Source organism: Struthio camelus, chromosome 9 (assembly GCF_040807025.1).
Source record: "Struthio camelus isolate bStrCam1 chromosome 9, bStrCam1.hap1, whole genome shotgun sequence".
In the NCBI taxonomy this organism is placed as follows: domain Eukaryota; kingdom Metazoa; phylum Chordata; class Aves; order Struthioniformes; family Struthionidae; genus Struthio; species Struthio camelus.
In genome coordinates this window covers 8,123,269-8,140,599 of record NC_090950.1, presented here as the reverse complement: position 1 = coordinate 8,140,599, position 17,331 = coordinate 8,123,269, and the positions used below count along the sequence as shown (strand labels likewise).

Genomic DNA, 17,331 nt, shown 5'->3' with positions numbered 1-17,331 from the left:
GGTCCAAGTTATCCAAATGACCTGGAATAAACTAGTTTGTTCTTTAAAAACCTCTGTAGCAAAGATTTTTGGTACAAATACTCGGACTTTTTGTGGTAATAGAGTTCCAGGCTGGGTCTTGCAAGTCTTTAAGGTCGCAGTTTTACGGTGGTTTTTTTCAAGCTGGATGGCTATGGTACAGCACTTTGAGCTGGGATTGCACTCAGAGAAGTTATCCGCTGATGTGCCCTGCTCATGGCATCCAGTGACAAGCAGGCCTAGTGCCCAGAGACTGCGGCACCTCGCTAGTGTGTGGTCTATATGCGCGACAACGAAGCTCTTTCAGGTCCAGAGATGCTGAGTCTGTAGGGAGCTTCACCCAGAGCTGACTGGAAAAGAGCAAATACGTTTTTCCAACATGTTCATGCGTATAAACAGCGCTCTGTTTCCCCTGAGCAATGTTGCAAAAGGCTCAATTTAATATTTTCTGGGATAAGATGTCCCACCAAGGTATTTCTCCAGTCTCTCCTCCTTCCTCGTCCTTCCTCTTCAGTAGCCTCAACCCTGCGCGTGTACGTGCTGCAGTGTGAGGTGTGACAAAGAGGCAGGTGGGCAGGAGGAAGGGGCCCGGGAGGCAGGGCTGCGGGGCGAGTCCAGCAGAAAGCTCTCTCGGATAACCGCGCGGAGGTGGTGGTTGGCAGAAGGAAAGATGTGGAGTAGCGTAAAGAAAACTAACAGCTCTGCCCCATGAAGTGGAAACCCATCTTTGGCACTAGATGTTAAGGCAAGATTTATATTAGCTATAAAGGCCCCTTAATTAGTGCGTAGCAAATAACATCATATATAGTAATACTTCTAAATATGTCCAAAGGAAAGCTGAGTTGCAGCCGTTGTGGGCATCGTAACTTTAAACTTTTAAGGCTCCTATATTTAAAAATCTGAGTTCAATTGACATCTTTGGTCCCATCAACCATACAGACACATGTGCAGAAACGAAACATGAAAAAGCACTCAGAAGCGCTTTTTCTTTTTTATTCATGCAGCTACAGCTTCAGAAATAAGAGGGGGATTCAGAGAGGGGAAGCACATTTTAAAATGGTTTAAAAAATAATCCCTGCTCTGAAATGTCTACTGCCAAATTTCATCCTGGACTTAATTCCTTACAGCTGAGCTGAAAACCCCAATGAAAATAGGGGTTTGCAGTGGAAACACTGACTAACTATAGCCATGCAGTACCATGAGTAATGACACTGCAATTATGCCTTAGATGATTTACCAAGACCTGGTTTTTCTTTGGCTTGTGAGCTTTTGCCGTTTGATGGTTTGGGGAGCAATGTTTTTTTTTGAATGTGGTTTGCTTCCTTTTGTTCGTGATATGTTGGCACATACTTTCTGGAAAGCATTTCTCTGAAGGGAGCTGGGCAGACAGCTATGATTAAGTATGAGATGATTGGGTGAGCTGTTTGTCAAAGTTATAAATAGGATACCACACAAACCCAACACCGCTCTCGCTGCGAGACAGATACTGGCAACGTTTCTTGGTCATATGTTCCTGACGCTCGGGGAGAGCAACTACGTTTTCATTAACTTTTCAAACAGAAGTTACCTAAAATACATTCCTTTGGTAGGATTTGGGGAGTATGTGCTATGAGTCGCGTTCAGATCGAGCAGGGCATTGGACTGTTCAGTGCTCGCCCCAGTTTAAAGCGAGTGCTCTGAGCCGCTGTGTGGTGGTGAAAAGTGATGGTTGAACCCTTGGGGAAACAGAAACCTGTTCACGAAAAGATTGCAGCAGGGCCCGGCTACCGCCCTAGTCTCGTCATACCCCCGGGTTAATTTTAAGGGCAAAAGAGGAGCTCTTTCCAGGTATCCATTGCATCTTTGGGTTTAGAGATGGTTTTCTGTAATCCACTTGGCAGCTCAGAAGATCAGGCGGAGGCGTGCAGAGCGAGGACGCGGGTTTCACCTATGTTCTTTTACAACCAGAAGTGAAAGGCAGAATATCAAATTCCTTCTGCTGCAAGACTCTTGCAGGATACTTACTGCGGACTCCACGCGGGATTCTCCTACTCATTTTCCTGGTATCAACAGCATGAATCTTATCTAACTGGAAGTCTGCAATTTCATGTTCTCACAAGATGACTTTGTACTTTCAGTTGCTTTTCAGGATGGCTCAAATGGTGCGAATGGCCTCCACGGTTGTTCAGCACTTTTCGCTGCTGGCCAAAATGTCATGAAACAAAGCAGTAGCTGAGGGAAAACTGAGCATTTATGGGGCTGGCAAAACCTTCCAGAGTTGCTAAGTGAGAAAGCCCGCATCAGCCAGTCCTTATCCCCTCCGCTCCTGCACGCTTCCTGCCAACACATACAACAAAGAGGTCTGGGAGAGGTACAAGCGCTCTGAATTTGTGGTGTAAACGAACAACTCTCCATAGGAAATATCTGTTAAATTTTTGCAGAGATCTAAAAAAGGATGATGCTAGATCTGTGGGACTCAGACACCTTATTGCATGTGTTTTCATCTTAAATTTTGGGAAGTATGCACATAGCTAGGGAATTCAAGATTAATGACTGTAATTAAACCTAATCTATTTTATTTTTAGGCATAAGCGTTTTGTTTTTGCAAATTCTCAGAATCTGATTTAGATCCAGTGACTTTCTTTGTTTGGTAAGTGTTTAAAGATGGGCGTTTTTGCCAACTGAGAAATCACTTTTGTCCTTACCAGCAGACACATTGGTGGGGTGGTTTTTGTTGTGGTTCACTTTCCCTCGGGGAAGGGGTTTGTTGATGGAAGACGGGCTCCTGCCTGGCGGCGGTACACTGCTGTGGAAAGGGGCTCCGGCAGTCCCGGTTCTCAAATTTGCTCCATGAAGGATGAGTGCAGGTTTCCTTGCGCTTTCCGCTGAAGCCGTGGGGATGGGCCACGAGCAGCCGCCGTCCTCGGACGACGACCTTGCAGCCCTGCTGCGGCTCATTTGCCTCTTTGTCCTGAAGCGGCCCAAGGCGCAGGGTCACCGTTTCTCTGTGGGGCTTTGGCAGAAGGACTGGGGAAGACTTTCTTCTTTGACCAACCCCTTTCTCCGGTTCCTCTCATGGATTATATGAATTACTGCCCCGAAACCTCTTTTAATGGAGAATAAACCAAAAGCCACCACCTATAAACTTCTTAGTGGGAAGCATGCCTTTAATCGTCAGTTTACTGCCGAGATCCTTTTTCCAGGCTGTGATCCTTCAGGCCGCAAGCTGCTAGTGCAGGAGAAAAATCTGATAACGTCTCTAGTAGATGTTTTCCTGAGAAGAAATTGAAAAAGATTCTGCTTAACGAATTGCTTTGCCCCCTGTGTAATAACATATATGCGTTGTTACGAAGCCTCTAGTGAAGCCGCAAGTGAGAGCGGAGTGATAGATTTGCAGTTTGATCTTATTTTAGGTTGCAGCAAACGGGATAAAAAGCCCTTTTGTTTTGGTAGGGGGGAAAAAAAACCCAAAACTGTGAACCAAGACATGTGGTGAGAAGCTGATGTGCTCAGGACAGCTCTGAAAGAGCTTGCTAGTGATGGATTATGACACACAGTTTCAGTATGTCCCCACAAGCGTTACGTGAAAAGACAAGATAATTCTTCCCTTGTCTAAGGCTCTTTTTAAGCGTTTTGTGCTTTTTGGAGAAAGGGAGAGGAAGGAGCGTAACAGTGAACTAACTCCCTGTGCGCTTCTCCTCCGCGGTTCTTGAAAGCCTTTTCGCCTGAACCGTTTCCCTGAATCTCTCAGGATTGATTTATTTGGAGAGGGCTAATGACAGGCTGTGTCTCGACTCCCCAGCGGAGCCTTCCCGCACGGATGGTCCCCGGCGCCGCACGGAGAGCCGCTGGGCGCTCCCGGCGGGGGGCCGGGGCTCAGGCCGCGTTGCTCTGGGTGCACTGAGTCTCCTCCGGGCGACAGAGAGCCTTGGCCGCCCAGGGGACGTGTGGATTTGGCCCTAAATCACTCTTTCATTCCTCTGACTCAAACCACTGGAAAAGATATTTTCTACTGCAAATTATAAAGCATTTCCCGCTTTGTCCTTAAACACAGGCTTGGATCATTGCAGCCCTTGCTGGTTTTGCTGCGTAGGCAGAGCTCGGGGTCGGGCCGGCGTAGCTCGCCGCCGAGCCAGCTCCGACCGAGGACCGGGGGGAAGCGCCGGCGAGGCGAGTTGTGGAACGGTGCGGTCGTTCAGAGCGGCGTCCCAAACCCTGAAGGAGCAAAGCGCGGGTAAACGGCTTGCAGGCAGACCGTTGCAGTACGAAGCAAGACTCTTGTCAGGTTTTGTACCGTCTTCTGTATTCCCTTCCTTTGGGCAGTTTGGCCCTGCAACGTGCACAGGTGACATTAGGATTTTCAAGACTGTCGTTTCTGAAGACACTCTCTTACCTACTCTCTACTTAATATTTTTTCAGAGCACGAAGGTGGCTTTTCCCTCTCTGTTAATTAACTTTTTTTGCCCTTATTTGCCTGCCTTATAAATTCTTCTGACACCAGGATCTGGGATTGAACAGCATGTGAGCATGATGCTGAGTTGACAGCCTCGGAGTCAGAAGCGTTTAAACGCGTGAACAGCGCGGACGCAGAGGAGATCCCCGTTCTGCCTGCCGCCGAGCTTCCTGGGACCCCTGCCGCGAGGGCACCCCCTGTGCCCAGTAGGAAACGGGCTAGTCCCCAAACCTTTGCACCTAGTAGTGGTTTCCTGCCCTGAGGATGCCAGTGGTGATTTGCTCAGAAATACGTGCATCTGTATCTTGCATTGCTGCATCAGGTTTTCGCCATAACGCAGTTACAGGACAGTGGTAACCTGCTGCGGCACCACCTCTGCGCGCTGGCTGGATTAGGTTGCCTTATTTGGTTAACAGCAGTTTACTAAATCCCGGTTGGGAGTAGAAAGGTGAGGGGTGAAAAGAGAAATCTTGTGGATTAGCTGGTCTTAGTTTTCCGCTTGGGTATAATCCTGGTCTGAATGATGAGCTGTGTGAGCAAGCAGTCCATGTTTTGCGATTGTCTTTACTTAAACGCGTGCACTGCTTGGCAGCTTGCTGTTTTTCACGCTGATGTGGCACGTAGTGCTTGCTTTCGTTATCTGGAACGAAAACATGAGTTCATCTCAGATAGCACGCGCTTTTTGATTAGCCGTCAGATGGTAAGGCATTATAAAAGCTGCTGACGGGACAAATACAGACCTGCGGTGTGCCGCTTGAAAAGACTTTGTGCCCTTCTTATCAGTCCCCCGAGATACCCAGCTACTCCCCCCAGCAGCAGCAAGCAGAAATAGGGGTTGGTTGCAATAGAGTCAAATCTGTCTCCCCTTATTCAGGCCCGCAGGCACCAGCAATACGCGCGGGGCAGCCTGCGTGGGTGAAGCAGGCGAGATGGCTCCTTCCTCTTCCCCATGGCCCTTGGCTTGAGACACTGCTCTGGGGTGAGCCTTGGGCTGCCTGAGACCTAGCCGTGTCCCTCGCTAGGTAATGCCCGCTGGGGTCTGTTGCGGGATGGCTGCAGGGTGGCGGTGATGCAGGGCCGCTCTCCCGTGCGGTGTGACATGAAGGGCTCGGGACGGACCTGCAGGCAAACCCTGACTTCACCAGCACAGCCCTTCTTCGTAATCACCAGCTCGTCTGGTGGCACCTGCTGTCTTGGCCAGCCTGGACTGTGTGGTAGGACAGCTGCCCCCCTCCGCATCCTCAGGCCATGGTACCGCTAAGACACAGGAGAACAGGGCTCAGTGCGTTTTGAAAAAAAGTTTGAAGATTTGCCGTAGAATACTTGATCTTCAGGCCCTTCCATGACTCCCCTGACGTTACGTGCAAACCTAAGCCAAACAAGCCAATGTTCTTAATACACAACCAGAAAATAGAAGATAGCGTGTATTTTGCTGACAGCTAACTGCAAATCAAAGAAACAGGATGCACAATGGTTAGCTAACACCTGCTTTGGCAATATGTGTAACTTCCCATTTTGCACTCTGATTAATGTGATGTTAAGTTCAATTTGATGGTAGCAACTGTAGGCTAGTCATTTTACCGATGAGAGACCAGCTGTACCCCAGACACAGGGACACTGAACTACCTTACACAAGTGCTGTGGGGCTGAAGTGTTGGGAAGTGACTTGCCAACTGATGTTTCTTCAGCACATCAGAAATTGAGTGTGCATGAAAAGAGCCTCTTAGGAGGGTCCACCAGGACCATCTCCTAGTCTGAAAGCTTTTGGATACCCGCTGTTCCTCCATGGGTTGTCTGTGACCGGATTGGGGTTCAAGTTAACGCCATGGTACCAGCATTAAAGGTTCTGCTGTCGGTTACTTCTTGGGATGCTCTGAACCACTCTGGGGACCACGTATTTCAAGGAAGGTGGGAACAGGAGCACCTGAAGCAGGGAAAGCCGGGAGGCCTAAGCATGGGAGCTTGCTTCCACAGCTCTGCTTCTCTGCAAGATGTTTCTGACATCTGTACCTCCTCCAGGATTGCTTTGCCGCTGCCACAGGTAGTCTTGAACGTAAAAAAAAAAAAAGTCATGATCTGAACCATCCATTTTGCCCTCGGTTCCGACTTCTAATAGTCGATAGTGCGGCTGGGATTTAGGTGCAAAGAGAGACGAGACAAGACAACAAACCTGGCGCGTGCCAGGGAAAGTAAGGGGACTCCTTGGCTGCCTGGGTCACGCGTATTCACGAGCTGTGCCAAACCTGGGGGCTGAATCCTGGCATCCCTGTGTTAAGAGGCAGGAAGGATCTCAGCAAGCTGTTTGAGATATCTGGTTGCTCTCTTCTTGAATATTCCCAGTGCACGCCAGCCCCCCGGGGAGCTGCAGTGGGGCGGTAGGTGTCCAGAGCTGGGGCACCCAGCTCCAGAGCAGCCAGCGGGCAGTTTTGGGGCAGGAACGTGAGAGGAGTTATAGGAGCAGCTTGAAGAGTGAGTGGAAGGGGTGCTACAAATATGAGGGAAGGATCGCACTGGATTTATCACAGCCCGAAATAAATTAACCTCTGGGAGGAATAATTTTGTAATAATTTGCATTTAGATTCTCTTAGCACATCCAAATAACCCCAAACCTTTTGCAAGCATTGTAATGAATTCAGTCTGGACCTGGTGAGAGGGATGCAAATAGCACTATTTACATGGTTAAAGGGAGCCAAGCGCTCCTCTCTCCGTATTGCGATTTAACCCCCTGGTGCTGCGTTTCCCTCTTGTTTTTGTAGCTGCAGAGCCTCACGGCGAGGCGTGACAAGAATAGCTGGAGGGTTTTTCTTAATGTGCTTTGTTGGGATGGTGCCAGCCAGGCAGGTTGCCCCGCGTGCCGTGGCCGCAGCGGCTCCCGGGGCAGCCCGCCTGCGCGGGACCCACAGTGAGGCCGGAGGCGCTGAGCCCTGTCTGCAGCTCGTGTCAGCAGTGGCTCGCTGGGGCAGGGCAGGGCTGCTCCCCCCGCAGGGGCACGTGCCGCAAAGCAGCCCGGCTCCGTCCCCAAGGGCAAAGCGGTGACGTGATTTAACATCTGGTGCTTTCGAGTGCAGCGATGAATTTGGTAGCCCAAATGCTCTGCTCACGCAGCCAAGAGCGAGGGTATCGGCAGGACGACCCAAGGCCGTAGCTGGGCAGCGTGCTGTTTTCTTGTCGTCAGCCTCCTGCCCGTTCCTTTCCGCTCCGGGGCAGTTAATTACAAACGAGAAATTTGTTTGCTGCTCTTTTGACGCGCACTCTGCCCCATCTGCGTTCCTGCGAGACGGCGAGGCTGCGGTGCTGCTCTGCTCCGACGCCGCAGCCCCGGCGGGGAGCACGCGGGCCGCAGAGGCCGAGGACACCCGGGCCCTGCTCCCCACCCGCGTGGTTTCGGCCGCCGAAGGCACGGGCGAGCCGACAGCTTTGCGAAGGGAGGCTGAGCATCCTGACGCAGATCTTCTCATACAGACCCGCCTCTTAAATCTGGAGCAGCCGAGGCAGCGCGGAGCCGCTGGGAGGTGAGGTGCACGGGGCGGATGCCTCCACGCTGCTCTGCCAAGCCGGGGCCGCCGGTCAAGGCCTCGGGGTTTTAGTTTGCCCTCAGATAGCTCAGGAGTCCGGCTGTCCGGCGCTGCGGAGTCGGTTTTCTTTGGGCTGGAGCCAGCGTTGGTCGGAAGCACTGGGAGCGTATCCATGATCTCCCAGGAGATTTGGACCTGGCCTCTGCTCGCGGCCAGTTTTGCTCCTCTAGCGCAACGTGTCAGCTGTATACGAGGGGAAGTGTTTCTGATGCAGCAATGCATAGGAAGAGGCGCGTTGTGTCTTGCGAATTGGCTCCCCGTAAAACGCCTCGAGCTCGCCGCAGCTCTCTGCAGACGGTCCCCTGCCAAGGGAACCTGCAGGCACTTGTAGTGCAGCTTCAGCAACGGCATAACGGCGAGGGAGCAAGCAAGCGAACTTTGAAACGCGGGCAAAGCCAAAATGCGCTATAGAGTACGTTCATTTTGCAGTCAATAAAAAAGGTTAAATAACAACAGTCAGTGTTTCCAGGGTGGGTCGGGTTAAAAAGCAGAGCAAGCAAAGCCTTTTCGCGGTGCTGTACGGTTGCGTTGTACGCACCGAGTTTGGATTACAAAGATAAATGATGAAAACTTTGCTTCCCGCTGAGATAAAGTGCTGTGGTGCGGAGGAGCGTACAAACGCCTGGAGAGAGCCAGAATAAACGGCGCTTCAAAAGGAATTGAGACCGCTCTGAGCCGAAGCATTAAAAAGACATTTCTATAGTCAATTCAGGAATGTTTTGGAAAGATAAGTAATTTTAGCTATGAATGTGATTTTTCCCTTTCTTTCTCCGTCGTTTCTTTTTTTTTGTTTTTCCTCTCTCTGAAGTCTGGTGGCCGGAGGCTATTTGATGCTCCCTTAAGGCAGAGAGGTGCCATCTCACTGAGACGCACCCTGGCCTTGTGACGGGCGTGGGAGGGTGGAGGTTTTTGTCGGGTCTAGTCCTGTTTTCATTAGTGCCCCTCGGGCCCTTGCTGCCCCCGTTGCTCCCCAGGGAGCCAGCACCGCGCGCCCATCTCTCTCCCGCTCCGGGGCGGATGCTGTTCTCCTCCAGCCGGCCGCCCGGGAGTTTTCTTCCTCCCCTCCGTGCCTGACGCCCGCGCGGGGGAACCCGCGTGACCCACCGCTGTGACGAGCGAGCGCTCCTCTCGGCCGCTGCAGACGTGGCAGCGCCAGCTGTGAATGGGGCTATTCTTCGGGTGCCCCATCCCAGCACCCAGGTCTGGTTTCTCCTTCGGAAAGACGAGGTATGAAGCAGTCGCTCGGCCAAGCCTCGTCTGCTGGCAGCAGGGCAGGAGAGGGAGTTCCCCAAGTCTCCGGTTCCCACCGCTTCATCTCGGCTTACCAAAATGCGGGGTTTATAGAGGGTTGTTCAAGGCTTAGGACTCAACCTGCAAGCTCTTGTGAATCGTTTTCCTGATGACAGTAAAGGCATCGTGTGAGGATGTATACTCCAGTCGAACAACTGTAAATAGGACTGAAATCCGTGTCAGAAATCCTGTGGAGACAGAAATCAGACTGGAAAAGCTGGACAAGAATAAGTTTTTAATTTGCCGTGACAGGAAACAAAGCTGTGTCTTGTCAAAAAATTACAGCTCCCTTTTTATGCCTGTCTGTGGCATGGCAGCAATCCTCCTGATGGCTTTCTCTTACAAACGTAGCTTTATAGAAACGAGACTGGGGAATGAACTGTAAGAATATAGTTCGTGAAAGGAAATGTGAGGAAGAAAGGCTTAGACAAGCAACATAGCTTAAACTTCACTTGCTGTGGCCGGCGATGAGTTACGTAGCGTTCACGTTCATCTCTTGGCCTTCCTACCCAAGCGGGTTGTTTCTCTTGCTGGTCGTTGGACTGCCTGGAGCAGTTGGGCCCTGCCCTTGTGGGGAGTGAGCACAGGAGTCCCGAGGGAGTTGGGAGACGACGTAGGACGCGCCGCCATCCGTGGCCTTCGTCCTCCACCAGGTATGAGACGCAAGGGCCTGTGCTGGCCCAGCTCTTCAGGGAGCACAGGGGGATGGTGGCAGGGCCAGAAGGTGCAAGGTCCCCTAGGAAAGCTTTTCAGAAGTGAGACAGGAGCTGCCAAATGTGCCAAAGTGCACCACGGCCTCAGCTTCCCAAGGGCAGAGTCTCGCCCACCGCCTCGCAGAGCTGCTGGTGACCGTGGTCCCAGTGCCAGTGAAGCGCAAGCTCTTCTGAACAACTTCTGCTAAGCTCCACGAGCTGCCGAGCACTGCTGTCAAACGTGCTCTTAGCGAGACTGCTAACGACAGGGCAGTCACGGGGGTCGGACACGTGCCCGATGTGAAAGACCCTTTAACCCGAGGCCGCCTTTGATAAGGGGTCTGCGCGGGAAATATCTCGGGGCTTTAATGGGAAACTGCGTGGAGGACCGTGAGGGTTCGAGATCTGAAGAAGTCAAGACATGCAAGATAAAAACACGATTTTAAGTGAATGTTTCAGCTCAGCTATGACATTAAGACAACAGTCCTGTAAAGTTGCCGGGAAAATTGTTGGCAATCCCGATCAAGTTACGTTAAGCACGTTAACTTCTTTGTGATTGGTTTATCCCAGTGTGTGCTTGGAACAAGATTTATTTTTTTCTTTAGGAAAAAAAAACCCAACTAACGTTTGATTTCATTCAAATGAATTGTTATTGCTGGGTAAGGAGAAATCCAGGGGGTGTTTGCAGGTGGATCTCTCTTTGTAAGAACTCATGAGAACTTAAGCAGTTAGTTTTAAAACGTTGCTGCCTGTGCCTGGCGCGTGCTTACTTTCCCTCAATAAAGAGATTGTGGAGGGACAAGAGGAACTCCCAGCCTGAAGAATGTTTTGAATTTAACATCTGAGTCCTCTTACCTTTCCTGTCCTTCCATATAGCAAGGGGTATATTCACTGGGTGCCTGTCCTAGCAGCCTTTTGTTTGGGTAGTCTAGTCCCTTTCTGGGAGATTTTTCTTCAATAAAAAAATTCTAAAGAGGAAGATGTCAAAATGTATAGAGGGGAACTAGTTACCCAAATTGCACTGGCTTTCAACGTGTCTTTATGTCTTCTGCAAACAGAAGACTTCTTTGTCTTGGTCTTATTTCTCTGATTGTGGAAATCCCCTCTCAGGATGGGGATTGATAATATTTTTGTCGGTTTGTTTTGGTTTGGTTTGATTTTTGCTTTGTTTTTTTGTAAAGTAGTTTCAAACAGTTGCTCTCAGAGACATGTTAAGTCTAATGAGGTCAATTCACATGTCATTTAATCAGAGGTTCTCATGTCTGCTGGGAGCCTAGGGCAGACCTGGGGCAGGAGAGACTTCTATTTCCCGTCTCCTCGCCGCGCACATGGATTTTGTCTCCCTGGCTTTGTCTTTACTTAACAGTCGGCAATGAGAAAATTTCCTCCGCCAGCCGTAATACAGGATAACTCCAGTTAGTGGCTAGACATGTAAAGCCTAATGCGAATCCAGGTTACTAGGGAAAGGAGAGAATGGGATTGAGTTGGCACATCTTTGTGCTGAGTTACCTGGGATAAAATTCGTCCTTTTCCTGACCTGGCCATTCAACTACGTTTTCTCTCGTTTTAGGGGAGCACCTGCGAATCTGCCCCCAAGGCTATACTTGCTGCACCAGCGAGATGGAGGAGAACTTTGCAAACAAAAGCCGAAGCGAGTTTGAAGCCATGACGAAAGAAGCGGGTCGCTCAGTGCAGATGATCCTAACGGCTCAGTACAGGAGCTTCGATGGTAAGTCAGACCGGCTCCGTTCGCCTCCTGCTCAGGGGCCTTCACTCCTGCGGTATCGCAAGTGCTGTTTGAGTGGGGGAGTTGTTTGCTACACCTTCTTCTGCGCCTCACTCAGTCGTTTGCGTGAAGTGTTGCCCTTCGATAGGAATTGTCCCTCAGGCTGTGTTTTTGCAAGAGCAACTCGTTTTACTTTGTTAGGTCCGTGTCGGTTAAGCCGCTCCAGGAGGCTGGCAGACAGTCGGACCAACAAATCGTGTACCTTGGCACAGGCGCAGCTTTTACAAGCATAGCGTAATCAGGTCTTACCGCGGCAGCATAACATCAGAGGTAGTGATGTAAAACTTGGCATGTTGCCTTGAGCTGTAAGTTGAAGAATGTGGTAAAGGTGACTGGACCTATATAGACAGGGAGGGTTTAGAGAGAGGTATGGCTTCTTCCTCTCCTTTCTGTAGAGGCTTCAAGTGGAAAGGAGGTTAGTCCTGTTAGACACGTACAACTTTCAGCTTCGTGCAACCGCCGGAAAACATTAGACAGCAAAGAAGGCCTTAGACTGTGATGCTTGAGGTGTTGTGGGAAAACATGTTCTCCAAACTACAGCATTCCTTCTAAAATACTAAGCAAAGGATAAGGATGACTCTGTTAGGTTTATTGTTCCCTGAAGGATCTATTTTGCAGTGCACGCAGTAAGCCTCGAGGTCTGAAGGCCACTGGAAATAAATGGTTTATTGGCAAAATTGAGATGACCTATGATTCAGAAACCATATCCATTATTGGATTTTGACGAAGGTCAGACATTTAGAATCATGGGCCTCCTGCCTTTATCAACAGTCATCATATGGAGCTATCATGAAAAGAATAGGAGTTGGGGAAAGAAGCGATAATAGCCAGAAGGGTGGAACTGGAAATTTCAAGCAGTACATAATAGAGCTAAAGAAATAAACCTGACCTTCAGGAAGCCGATAACGAAGATTAAGTGCTTTTACACTGAATAGAAAGAAAAGGCAACGCATCTCTGCAAAGTGCTTTATAGCTGTGTGGCCAGGGTTGACCACAGCAAAGGCGTTCTTTTAAAAGCTCAAAATTAATTTATTTTCACCTACCTTAAGAAGCGATAACAAAAGACTTTCAAAAGGGCCTTACGATGTTGGTTGCTCAGGCTGCTGTCTGAATGGGACTCGACATAGCTGGCACCGAGCATGCTCACTGGCCTCTGAAACCCGGCGTCTCACGGAGGTTGATACAGAACATCCACCAGCCTGGGTACCTGCTGCCTTCACTGCCAGTTGCCGCCTCTGTCCTATAAGAGAGAGCAAAATTTGGTGAAAAACTTTTGAGGATTATATTGGCAAGCAGAAATAGCCTAGTGAAGAACTCATTTAATAAGAGCGTGATGCTTTGGTGGATTAATAGCAACAAGAAGCATAACATTAAGCAAAAACAAGAATACTAAAGTGATCTTTGTATAGAAATGCCAGTTAAGGCTGTGACGCCTTTCCTTGTTTTTCCCACGTTTGAGGAAAAAAAAGACCTTTATTTCTCTGTAGTACACAGGTGAGATTACTTTTTTAAGTGTCAAAGAAGATACATGTTCAATAAGGAAAGTATTACTTTACCAGACCATAATGCACAGGTCACTGCTCTTTTGCAGTGGGAATGACCTCAGTTGAGCCCGCAAGGCCAGGAAGATGTTTCCTGCTCCCGTTATACCTTTTTTAATTGGCTGAACCACCCTTGCAATCAATGTAGGGCTTATAATTTATGCAAGATGTGATAAAAAACAGTATTCATCATCCTGTGTCTGAGTTTCAAGCATAAATTTACCTATAAGCAATATTATTTTCTTTAACTACTGCATAGCTGGTTTCAAATTGTGGACGTTCTGCTGATGGAGCGGTGGAGTCGCCTCAGCTGCTGAAATGATGCAGCAGAAACCAGCCTCTCTTCCAGCAAATCAGTTTGCAGTTAATAAGATATTTTTGTGGGTAGCGCTGTTTAAAAAGTCACGTCAATAAAAGAGGTTTTTAATGTCAGATTGATAGTTTCTAGTCTTTCTGGCAGTGGAATGCGGTTGGTTTCCTGCCTGGTTTTGTCGGATTTCCTTAGCAGCAGCAGCAGCTTCTCTGGCTAGCTGAGTAATGGAGAGACCTTTCATTGCCTTCCTTTTGGACGTATCCCTAAAGCCGGTGATAAGATGCTGTTCCTTTCTCCGAGGTGCTTGTACATTGTATTCTGGAAGGTTTTTTCTTGCCACTTCTCCCTGCCTGCGTCTGCCCTGCAGGGGAGAGTGCGAGTTTTGGCCTAGCAACGTGCAGCTGATCTGTGCATCGTCATCCTGCTGTGGATGCAGGAGGACCAAGCAAGGGCAAGCGCCGCTGGATTGGGGTGTCCAACCCTTTCTAGCAGTATTTGCAGCCTGGAGGTTAGATTATTCATTTATTTTCCACTAGCAGGTGTGGCGCGTTGAATTTGGGGCCTGGAGCCGTCTCTCTCAGCTTCACAACAGCAGACTGTGCTTTTGTAATCTCACCGCTGATCGCGGCAATAGTCTCTACTTGTAAATTGCCCCGAAGCTCGGGCTGGAAAGCAGCAAGGCTGCAGCAATCCACCTCTGAAGTAATATTCTCCGTGCCGGTGTTCAACACGTTGCTTTGGAGAATTCATCCTGCAAGTTATGATCTGTGAAGCCCTAAATTGTGAGAGAACCTGTTTTCTGGGCTATATCTTTGTCACATCGCAATGAATTATAATGCGCTTTTCTCAGTCTCACTGGCTGCTTTTGGGGCAAACACTTTGAGGCAAAGAGCAGGGTGTCCTTCGTCTCATGCAAAGTATTTTTAGAGAAAATATGTAGACGTACGTATCTGTATGGTAGGTATAGCCATTTATAGAAGTGATACATGTGGAATAGGATGCAGAGGTTTGACTGATCTCCCTACATAGTGGAGGACACGTGCCTTCTGGGATGCCCTTCCTCCACGATCTGCCAGGGCTCAATTTAAAGTTTAACAGCCTACAGTATTGCTTATCTCCTTACCAGAGCATTTGTTGTTTTGCTTGAATATATTTTAGTTAGCCGGATTTGAGGGCATGAGAATCGAGCTCCATGTAGGGACATCAGCTGATTGATAACCTTTTGGTTGACAGGGTGGCATTTTCCTCTGCAACCAGCTGTTTTTAATTAGGGAAAAAAAGCACAGCCGGTGAGTGACGAGAGCATATGCTTTTGATAAGCAAATGTTAAGGAGAAGGCTGGGGTCCGAACGGTGGTGTTTCACTCGAAGGGTTATGTGTGTGCATTTTCTGTTGATTCAGATGTCCCAGGGCTCTTGTTTGGTGCGGCAGGGAGCAAGGTGCAGGGACATCAGCGCGCGGGTCGGGGCAGCCAGGGGCTGCTGAGGCTGGCGTTGGTCCGAGCTTGTCTGCCTGGAAAGTCAACGTAGCCCGGGCTTCGGAAGACAAATGCAAAGGGTAGAAATAACACCACAGCCAGTCTTGGAGGGAGTTGGGACCCTCTCGGAGACTGGCAGTAAGTCTTGTTTTAAAGAAGCTACCAGCGTTATGCTTGCTTCAGAGCTTTTAATTGCAGAACCTGCTTGTTTCCAACCTCATAGCATCGCAGTGGGTGGGAAATCTTCAGTGTCTGATACTATAAAATGTGATCCATGGACAAGGAACTTGGGCGCGGGTTTCGTGAAGCGGGCGAGCGCTGTCTGCTGCTCCCTCTGCCGGCTGGAAAGCGGGAGCTAACCAGGAAAGCGCTTTGCTCCCCCGGACCGTGCCAGGAGCATGCTGTAACCCAGCCTGGGCTGGGGTTGCAGCCCCAGCGCTGCTGGCGTAGACCTGCGCAACGCGGGATGAGAGCCAGGCTGCTGGGACGGGGCAGCAAGGGGCTGCGAGCGGGAGGGAACAAGGCCGGTTTCATGGCGTTAATGAAAGGTTTGTTGTTCCAAGCCTAACCCTGGTCGGTTGCCCTGTCTACCTTGCCCTCTTCTCTCCCTCCGCACCAGAAAATCACTTCTTAATAACATTGAAATGTTGTGCCAGTCATTCCTTCCCAGCCGTTTCGGTGCCCCTGGCCAGCGCTCCCCGTGCGACTGCTGTCCTTTAGCCGGCAGCCAGGAGATCTCTCTTTGCAGAACCGTTCTGTGTTTTTAAGGGAATATCAACAAGTGGAACCAGAAATCTCTGCTCTTACTCCGTACTGCACAGTCTAAAACCTGTGTTTGTAGCTGTCATGAATTCCATGGTTTTTAAGCTGTAGCACTCAAATGCTAATCGTAATTTATATATTTTATAGGTGGTTGCCCATTGGAAAGCTGATGTCATCTAAAAGCTCTAATAATTTCAAACGCTAATAGCTGCAAATCACATGTGTTAACACACATGCAGATCATTAATGTTACGTGAGAGTTGATGTTAGACAATTACATATTTCTTGTGAAAACGAATCATTGTTTTAAATGTTATGAGTTGGGGACATCCTAGAAGCTGTCCAAATTTTAGAGGTTTGTAAAGGCTTTCTATTTAAAACTCAACCCAATACGCCTTTGTAAGAGGAACTGACTTAAACACAATAAGAAGAAATATTCAGCCCCTGCAAGGGCAGTTTTGGTGGGACAGTATGCATACATATTTAAAATGTATTTATTTGCATGTGCTATGGATGTTGGGGAAATCCTGGCTACAAGACTGTGGAGTAAGCCCAGCCAGCGGAGCACTGGCCTACCCTGCTGACTCTAAACTTGCACTACAAAATCCAAACCTGCATGTGGATTTGGGAAACGTTTTTCTCTTCTGATGATAATGTGAACCAAAGCCTGCAAGCCTGAAGTTTTAAAGTATCAGAGTTGTGTGGCCCATGCACCAGAAGTTGCATCCTGAAAGAAGCAGGACTACTCTGTGCAGGGAAATGGACCACCTGGAACTTCTGGTCTTGCCTCTTCAGATGTGTGACCACTGGCACGATGGGCCTAGACATGTCTTGTCCCCGCTGCTACCGCTTCAGCTGCGGCTGTCTCATGGAGACAGTATGCAGCTCAGGCTGAGAGAATCCTGTGGGGTTGGGTTGGGTTCGGTCAGGTGCCTTCCAAAAAACAGCGCGTATATATGTAGAGACAGGAGAGACATCTTCCGTGGGTATGTTTTAAAATATAGCAGTGCTGTTGGGGTTTGGAATAACTGCCTTTTGTCTCGTGCATTGTGGAAAGGAGTCCATGTGGAGCGGTGGGTTGAAGTGGGGAAGACGACACTGTTTCTCCGCGCGTCGCCACTGCCGTGGCCGCAGCTATGGCTATGTGCGGAGAGCACTGGCTGCTCCATGGAGCTCGTGGGCCTCTTAAAAGTTGTGGTGGCTTGAGAAAGAGTCCCCGCGGGGTCAGGGCCTGCGAATTTGGGCAACGCCAGGCTGTACGGGTGGCCAGGGTGCTTTTCATGCCTTCATCACTACTGGTCAGCGTGCCTTCAGGCCAGGGAGGAGTGCGACCAGCAGAGCTTGCCCCTCTGCACCCAGCTGGCGCCAGGCTCGGCCTCAGCCACGCTGAGCACCTCCCAGGGGATTGATGGTTCACTGGGACAGGATGGGTGTCCATCGAGGTG

At 49.5% G+C, this 17,331-nt stretch overlaps 1 protein-coding gene across 1 annotated transcript in view; it reads left to right on the top strand.

The window, feature by feature from the left end:
- The window catches only part of GPC1 (glypican 1), a 187,354-nt gene that overhangs the window by 81,215 nt on the left and 88,808 nt on the right, over positions 1-17,331 (top strand). The window contains exon 2 of the mRNA XM_068954346.1: positions 11,578-11,736. Coding sequence (XP_068810447.1) covers positions 11,578-11,736 — 159 coding nt within the window. The remainder of the gene's footprint in view (positions 1-11,577; positions 11,737-17,331) is intronic.